Source organism: Solea solea, chromosome 1, assembly GCF_958295425.1.
Source record: "Solea solea chromosome 1, fSolSol10.1, whole genome shotgun sequence".
Classification (NCBI taxonomy): domain Eukaryota; kingdom Metazoa; phylum Chordata; class Actinopteri; order Pleuronectiformes; family Soleidae; genus Solea; species Solea solea.
The window spans coordinates 16,466,656-16,475,376 of NC_081134.1; the positions used below are offsets into that span (position 1 = coordinate 16,466,656).

Genomic DNA, 8,721 nt, shown 5'->3' on the forward strand with positions numbered 1-8,721 from the left:
TTTCCACCCAGAAGAAGGCTATAACCACATCTTTTAAAATACGAAGCCTTTCTCTCTCTCTCTTTTATTTTCTAATTATTTCCCACATTCTCTGCAGGTAGCACAGACTGTCGCCAATCACAAATAAGATTGTTTTCATTGTAAATAAGGAGGTCATTAAAAAAACAAAACAATTGAGAGGTAAATAATACACACAAAATGTTTCATTTGTTTTTGAGAGCCAGTGTATTTATTACCAGCATGACACTTACACAGTTTGGAGAAAGTAACTCTTAATGCTTTCCTTTGTTTTCCAGGCAGTGAACTGAAAACTGCACTTGAAAGCAATGCTTGACATAATATTAAAGCTGTAGTGTGTGACTTTAAAATGGAAACAAATGTATGTTACACTCTAACCATTGTTATTGAGTTCACGCGGTCCACAGCTCAATGGTCCACAGTTACTCAATGTATCATCATGACTGACAGAGAGAGGGAAGGCGGAAGCGTAATGCTGTGTTCGCACCGAATGCAGTTTGCCTAGATGCGTCTATGGACGTGATTGACGCGATGGGAGCGCTGGCCGCAAGTCGGTGTATTTTAAACAGAAGTAACGGTAATTTCAACCAAAGCATTGTTGCACAAAAGCCGGAAACAACTTGGTTTCACCGTTGACTTTGAGATCTTCATATGGAGCTCGTCATGCGAACTTATCGCTGGAAGGGGCTCTCTTTCATCCATGGAGCTCCCGAATTTAACGGTGAAACTCGCCACGTTGTGTGTCCGGCTCCGTAGGAATGTGTTGTGACAGCACACAAGACAACGGTTTCTTCTCTGCAGCTCCGAGGGTCCACACACAAAAATAATACGTTTCCGTGGGCGGAGTCTGGCCGCTGGCAAGTACGTGGCATCTTTCGGAGAATCTCAACGTTGACTGGTGATTGCGCTATCGCGCCAGCACGATTTTTCGCAAAAGTTGAAAAATTTCAACTCGAGCGTCAGACGCAACTTGTACGATAGACGCAATTGCCACAAATTTTTGTTGCGTCGCTTGGCCCGGCTGACGCAAATATAGCGTCTGTGCATTGACTTTGTATGTAAATTTGCGCTGCGTCCAGTGTGAACACAGCATAACTATAGAGTAGCTATAGCAATGTGGCCAGATGGCAGCGGACTGTAGGTTAAGGAATTAACCTTGTTCTCTGAAACATGAGTGATGTAGTGAGATACTGAAGCAAATGTTGAAAGAGAACAGTTGGAATTTGGACAAAAAAGGAAACTCTAGGTCAAAACTGGAAACTGGGGTCAGAAGTTACACAGTGGAGCTTTAAAAAATGGTCTTTGGTACAAGAGTGAAGCCACTCTCATGCTACACGACACTATGTTTCTATGTTTGCACGGAAGATTATTTACAGCTAAGTAGTGTTAATACTCGCAATCTCAGCATTTAACTTGTCTAACATGAATTTACATGATGTCTGTGGCGGAAAAGCCCTTCATGTGCCGTTCATTTATATTCTCACGGTGTTTGTTCCGTATGATTTCCTCCACAAAGTCGTCTGGGGGAAGAAAAAAAAAAGGTGATGTAAGCAGTTAAAGCCAAATGTTGCGTTAAAAACATATTTTCATGGAGATTTCAGGATGTTAAACTTGTGAGCTGTAACAGCAGGTGTTCTTCATGCAGAGGCAGCTTACACTGTGCATTAACACATACTGTAACTCAATTATTTTCCATTCAAAGTTCCCTTATCATCAAAGTTAAAGATGATAACAACTTTATTATTGTAGGAAAATCAGCTGCATATAAAACGAGGATATACTTCATGCTGTGTGTCATTAAGCACTTTGATTTTGGATGTTATAAAAGATCATTTTACTCCTATAAAGCAGAATGTTATATAGACTTATATAAAATATACTGTATAAAAAAAAAGAAATGCAGTAACTCAACAGTGCACCTGCACAAAATAACAATCAAAACACTTGTTTACAATGTCTGTTGCCCGTGTCAACAACTACTGTACAGTCCCTATATGTCTGCTATAATGTCTCAGGCCAGAGTCTCGTTCATTTTGTTTCAGTTAGCATGGAAATTGAACTTTCAAATTTACAGAGCAGTTACAAATTATTTATCGCTCCGGCCGTGACATTTTTCTACTCTAAATTGCATCACAGCTGTGCATACATTTTGCTGCTGCATCAACCTGTGACAGGTCAATTACATTTCCTTAACGGCCAATATACTCTCATCGGCTTTGTTGTGGCCATCGTTTACCACCGCAGGTCTGTTTGAAATTCAAAACAAACATAGCCTCAGGGTTTTTTTATATACAACATCTAAAAACTCTATTGATCTCCTGTAGCTAACCTTGTTGACGTATAACCGTCTACAAGATAGAATGTTAAAAAGCAAATATCTGGAGCAGATTTACCGTCCAAACTGAAACAGAAGTGCTGTTGCTGGTTTCTATTAGATATGTTTTATTATATTCCTCCTCAGAAGTAATAATGGGCTGCTGTTTTTCCTGCATCTAAGGTCATCTTTTCACAGTTTTTGTTTTTAAAGGCTACCATTCATCTTCCTGTCTACTACGAAATCTTATCTGTTCTTTTTAACCTGTCAAGGGCCCATGAAAAACACATTACCATTTTGAAGCCTCGTGATTTGTCATTTGTACTATGCACTATGTCGTTTTTTGAGTCTCCTATTGGGTGATACTTGCTGTCAATCACACTCGTGTCCACTTGATTATTTTCCTCTAAATGGGAACATATTTTACAAAACCGGTGGTGGTTAAATGCTACTTCCATCTTACTTCCTTGGCTTTACTTCATATCAAACCAGACAAATACACCATTCTACTCTGTTGGACTTTGTTGATCCTCCACTAGTAACCCTCTACTGGTACTAACCAGGACTTGTCTGTTGGTCTTGGGGTTAAGTCTGCAGTTACTAATAAAGGGTTCCTCAGTCCTGGTCCCAGGGACCCACAGCCCTGTATTTGTGTTAAACATAGTCAGAAAACTTGTTTATTCACTACTCAGATTGCAGTACTAGCTAAGCTAATTTTATTGATTCACCTGCAGGTTGTAGCTGCACAGAATATTTTATGTTTTGTATGCTCATTTGTGTTTTTGCTGTAATTTTTTGACAAAACAAAATCAACAAAAAGTCATGTGTAAGACAGTTACCACAGTAAAGGCAAAAAAATGTCACGCCTTGTGTATTTCTTGGAGGACTTCAATGTGAGCTGGCTGTCTAGCTAAGTTCACACGCTACAAGGGCAGTACAACCCATTTATTTTAATAAGGTATTTTGGAACAAGGAAACATCTAAAACATGGAGGGCAGTGGGTCCCCTGGACCAGGATTGAGAAACTCTGAATTAATATATATGTATTTAGTGAAATGCACCATGGAAGCACACAGTAACAACATAGTGAGGCCACAGCTTTAAATATAAATTCTGGACCTGTCTTTGTTGACACTGGTTTTGCAGATTTGCAGTGACGTGCTGTCAGTCTGGAGCTCTGACCTCCAGGTGTGGTCATCGTAACACAGATCAGATAAGGAAAAAGATGGTGGTCCATTCACTGGGTCGCATTATCGGCGCCATGAAAATATTGGACGGATTATTTTTGTGGAATGGCAGCTGAGCTTAAAGCCTTAAAGTTGTTGCTGTTGCCAACAATTCTCTGTGGTTCCAGATGATCCATCACATCTCTATATTTAAGCTGACGTTTTTAGCTGCAGAGAAGAGTTCGACACGTTCCCTGACACAGAAGTTTTACCACGGGCTGATGTCGGCTTTGAGGAGACAGCATTTCAACACTCTTTGCTGACAGAGTGAATCAGTTTTGCTGGATGGAAGGTTGTTCTGGTGTGCAGTTTTTCAGGCGGGAGCAGGTGGCGAGGCGGTTTCCCTCCCAGTAGCTGGCATCCTGCCCATCATGACAGCGACACTTGGTACACGGGTCGACCCAGACGGGCTCTCCTGCAGGAATCACCTTACCACGTGAGGCATCAGCGTAGCAGTTAGGACCTGGGGGGAGAAGAGCAAAAGTGGTACTTCACGCTCACTGACTACATTATTAGATACACCTGTTCATCTGCATTCCAACTCAAATAGAATCAACCCAGAAGAAAATTGATTTACTGAACATGATGTGATGTTCTCCCTGTGACCGGGTGGGTTCGCTCCAGCTTCCTCTCACAGTCCAAAAACACACAGAGGTTAATTGCACACTCTAACTAACCATAAGTGTGAGTGTGTGAGAGTGAACGGTTGTTTGTCTCTGTGTGTTGGCCCTGCTGGGATTGGCTCCAGCTCCCCCACGACCCTCAAATGGAGGATAAAGTGGTCAAAAATGGACGGATGGATGAATTGGGCATGGTTGTTGGCACCACATGGGCTGGTTTACGACTGGAATCTACTGGGATTTTTTTCAAGCACGACCATCTCCAGTGTTTACAGAGAGTGGTCCAGAAAAGAGAGAAAATATCCAGTGAGTAAGGGGTTGGGTGATATGGGTCGATAATTAGTCGATATCCTTTGAAAATTAGATTTTAATTGCTAAATCAGTATTTGTTGCTTACAGATTATATCAAGGGGCATAATGTTTCAGGAAAACAACTCAGTTCAGGTTTGGGCCCCATAAAAGCTTGTGCTGGCCCTGCCACTTATATCATGCCTATCATCATATCACTACTTCCTGAGTAACTTGCTCACTGACTTTGGAGCAGACAGCTTCCAGCAGCAGAAGACCTCAGCGGGCATCACTCCTGCAAATGTATTCTCCTCTCGACCTAATAAATTGTGCGGTGAGTGTTAAGTGTATTTGCAGCTGCACTGAAAGGACAAACACTGTAAGCGACTGGTGCCGTGTGCATCTGCATTCCCATGCCAAAGATAAATGCCGCTATAATCCAAGCGTCATCAACGGAGAAAGAGCTCATGGTGATGTCTTATTTTCCACATTTAGAAAATTAAGTTAGAGAAGCCTCTTTTTTATTATCTCAGTGTTACTTTCTATTCCTTAACACATTTCTTCCAGCTTACCCTCCTTGCACTCAGGGCAGCATTTCCCCGGGTCATAGACGGGGTTGACACATGGGGGAGGAGCACAGTCTGCAACTATACAGCGGGCGATTCCGTCACTTTCGCACTTGCAATGCTCACATCCTGAAGGCTGGAATCATAAAAAATAAAAATAAATAAATAAATAACACAGTGAGACTCAGCATGGGTCAGTTTATAATCAGTTCATGGTGAAAATGGGAGTTAATCATTGATATTTGTATTTCTCACCAGCACTCTTCGCCAAACCTTCCTCATGTCGTCTCAAAAGGGGGCGCCATTTACCTCCACTTGCCTGCTCTATAATCAGTCGACCATTGTGTGTGTGGTTCAGAGTTGTGGAAGGAAACTATTCTTGTGCTCATTAATTTGTCATGCAGATGTTTACGAATGTTATTGTTTGGGGTTGAATGGCGGGGAACAATGGTTGCACAAAAAATGTGTATGAGATATTGTGATTATGTGAAAATGTGTTGGAGGACAAACAACACAGGAACTTGTTATCAGGAGGTTTCTCGAACACAAATCCATGTTTATGCATTCATTCACAAAATCATCTGAATAATTCCTTAGCCCCTTCACAACAAAGTACCTATAGAGCTGCTTTTTCTGTTGATTATTTTCATGATTAATCGAGTTATTGTTTGGTCCATAAAATGTCACAAAACGTTAAATGTTGATCAGTGTTTGTCAAACCTGGAAATGATGATGTTCTCGAATGTCTCGTTTTGTCCACAAACCTAAATGATTCAGTTTTTAATGATTTATTTGTTATATGGAGCAACCAGGAAATTTAAGGAACAGTCAGAAATCTAGTTTCATTAATGAATAAAGCTTCAAACCGATTCACCGATTATCAAAATAGTTGACGATTACTTTAGTAATCGATTAATAATTGAGTAATTACCAGACCTGGTGTTCAATATTAACAGCCATAACTTACTATAACTAACTATAGGCACCTTTCAAGGTTCCCTCACTAGATACCAAGGTGCCAGCCATCTGGACCAGATACACTATCTTAAGTCTTACTCACTATATTTATCAGAGCTCACTGCGATGATGCCTCACTGTTCTGATGTCAGGCATTGTCTCAGTTCTCCTCGGCTCTGAGCTGTCCACAATACAATCTTTCAACTTAAACTCATCACTGACTCCAGAGGTTCCATCGTTGGTCGTCTCACCTGATAATCAGAAGTCTCCGTAGCACTAACCTTAATCAAAACCCAATTCTAACCCTAACCCTCAAACCAGGTCTTAAACCTGAAAAAGCATAAATACAAGTATACACACACACACACACACAGGATCTCACACAATCTTAAACTACACACTAACATTGTCATATAAAAATAAAGTAAGATATTTTAAATATGAGATACAAGAACAAATACACGTTGTGTAACATCAACACTTTGTGCGATAGATAGCCTTCATTAACTAGATATTCTCCTCTGCTTATCATGGACGTGCTTTAGGACCTGACCTTTTGACCACTGACTGGATAAGTGGCCATTATGAAACACATATTTTATTAATTTCTTCCTTTCTGAATTAAAATAATAGAAATAAGGAACGGCTCTTTGTTGTCTTGGACGAGGTCGTCGATGTCAGACAATGAAGTAAGGTCAGTGCAGAGCACAGTCGTTCCAGGCCTTTATATGCACAGATGTTAAAGTCATTGTGTTTTATAGAAACTTCTCTCGGTGCCACAGTCTATTTAAAGTAGTTCGGTGATTCAGAGGTGAAACTACTTTAGCTGAATATTAGCTCCAATCTTACACTGGGTCTACAACACATAATCATATTTACCTTAAATATTATAAAGAATAAGAGAAAAGATCATTTTATTTTTTGGAAAATACCATAAAAAGTTATTGCTTTATTACATTGATAGACAACTTTTAATGGGGTCCCACATCAAAAACCACTAGACTCAGACTTGTCAAGCCTGGTATAGATTATCCCACAGAGGCTAACTTTGAGAACAGGGACATTTCACTGTGTTCTTCTGCATTTGAACTTCAATAGGCCATGTCCAGATATAAAACCACTCTACTCAGACTTACCAGATATGGTCATAATTATCCCAAAGAAGCTTGAGACTCTTTAAACTCTATGTCTGATTTGTGAAACCTTTATTCTATTGGTAAAAATAAAAAAGTGACATTTCACTGTGTTCTTCTGCTATAATAGACCAGGTTCAGATCCAAAACCACAACACTCAGACATACCAGAGCTGGTCTTGATTATCCTAGAGAAGCTCCAGACTCTCCTGATTTGTGAAACCTTTATCCTAGTTGTGAAAATGAAAATGAATGGCATTTCACTGTATGACTGTGGTCCAGATCTAAGACCACTACATTCTCACTACACTAAAACTTGGCAAGTATCCCAGAGAGAATAAAGACTTGAGAAGTTTTACACAAGCAAATCTCATATGTACTAAATGATGTAAATGACTTATGGTGTATTATGGTTTTTGTAGGTTTGTCATTACTTTTCACTCTCACCTCGAAATTCTGCCCCAGTTCGTACACCACTCCCCGGTACTCGCAGCCGATCTTCTCGCACCTGGGGCAGCAGTCGGTGGGGTAGTGGCTGACATGGATGCACGCAGCCGGGAGGGAGGTGCACTCAGTGCGGGCACACGCGGAGCCCTCGGTAGTGCACTCACACTGGGTGCAGTGGTCCGAGTCCAGAAAATACCATTCCCCGACGTAGTAGACGCTGCCGTTGGCCTCACAGGTGCTCTCCTGTTGTCCGGCGACTGAGAAGCCAAAGGCGGTCTGTGCGTAAAGCAGGAGCGCCAGAGCGGCCGTGCGTATCCTGCGCTCCAAGGAGAGGCGCCGACTGGACAACTTTGCCATGTTTATCTTAAGATTCTCCTTGTCCCAAAGCAACAACAACAAAAAAGTTTGCACTGAAGTGAAACATCCACTCTGGTCCAGCTGGAGTTTGTATTTTACAAAGATGTTTTAGTTTCTTACATTGTTGCAGCGCAAACACTGTTGAGTTTAACCCCGGGGGTTTTGCCCCAGCACAACGGTTCTCCTGCGCTCTGCTGGAGCTGCGCGCGTCTATGCGCACGGTCCGGAAGGGGGTGGAGGTTTGTGGGATTAAAGAGGGAAAGTTATAATCACTGACAGAGAGGGAGAGAGAGAGAGAGAGAGAGAGGAGTGGGGTTCACATGGCAGTCTCAGTCCTCCCTCCACACTTTACAAGACCACAGGTGTGCTGCTGCTTATGACTCCTTTAAAACCCTATTATATAGTCTAATATGCTTTTTTGTTCTCAATGAAATACACTTTAAACGCAAATTAGTGTGGAAATGATAGTTACTTACAGTCAGATTGTTTGATCTGTTTTTTTTTATATCTATCTGATCCTTATCTTGACCCTTTATATATGACAGCTTGTATTATTTTATACCTGTTTACCATGTTTTTTTAATAGCTCTTTTTATTTTAATCCTTTATTACCATTAATATTGTATTTTTATTTCTTGTTGTTCTCACTTTTCATCTTGTTTGGCTTTCATTAACCTGGTCTGTAAAAGTACTTTGTAAAATCTATTCTTAAATGGTGCTATATTATTATTATTAGTCGTAGTAGTAGTAGTTGTAGTATCATTATACTTCCACTATTATTAATGAAGATTTTTC

The 8,721-nt window shown here is 40.7% G+C and overlaps 1 protein-coding gene across 1 annotated transcript; it reads right to left on the reverse strand.

The window, feature by feature from the left end:
* Positions 1-1,084: 1,084 nt before the first annotated feature.
* zgc:113531 (uncharacterized protein LOC541359 homolog) lies at positions 1,085-8,157 on the reverse strand. Its single transcript, XM_058622614.1, has 3 exons — positions 7,570-8,157; positions 5,039-5,168; positions 1,085-4,021 (listed from the first exon to the last, which is right to left on the reverse strand). Exons 1-3 carry the CDS (start codon positions 7,924-7,926, stop codon positions 3,831-3,833), a joined length of 678 nt encoding a protein of 225 aa, XP_058478597.1. The 5' UTR covers positions 7,927-8,157; the 3' UTR covers positions 1,085-3,830.
* Between the last annotated feature and the right edge of the window lie 564 nt (positions 8,158-8,721).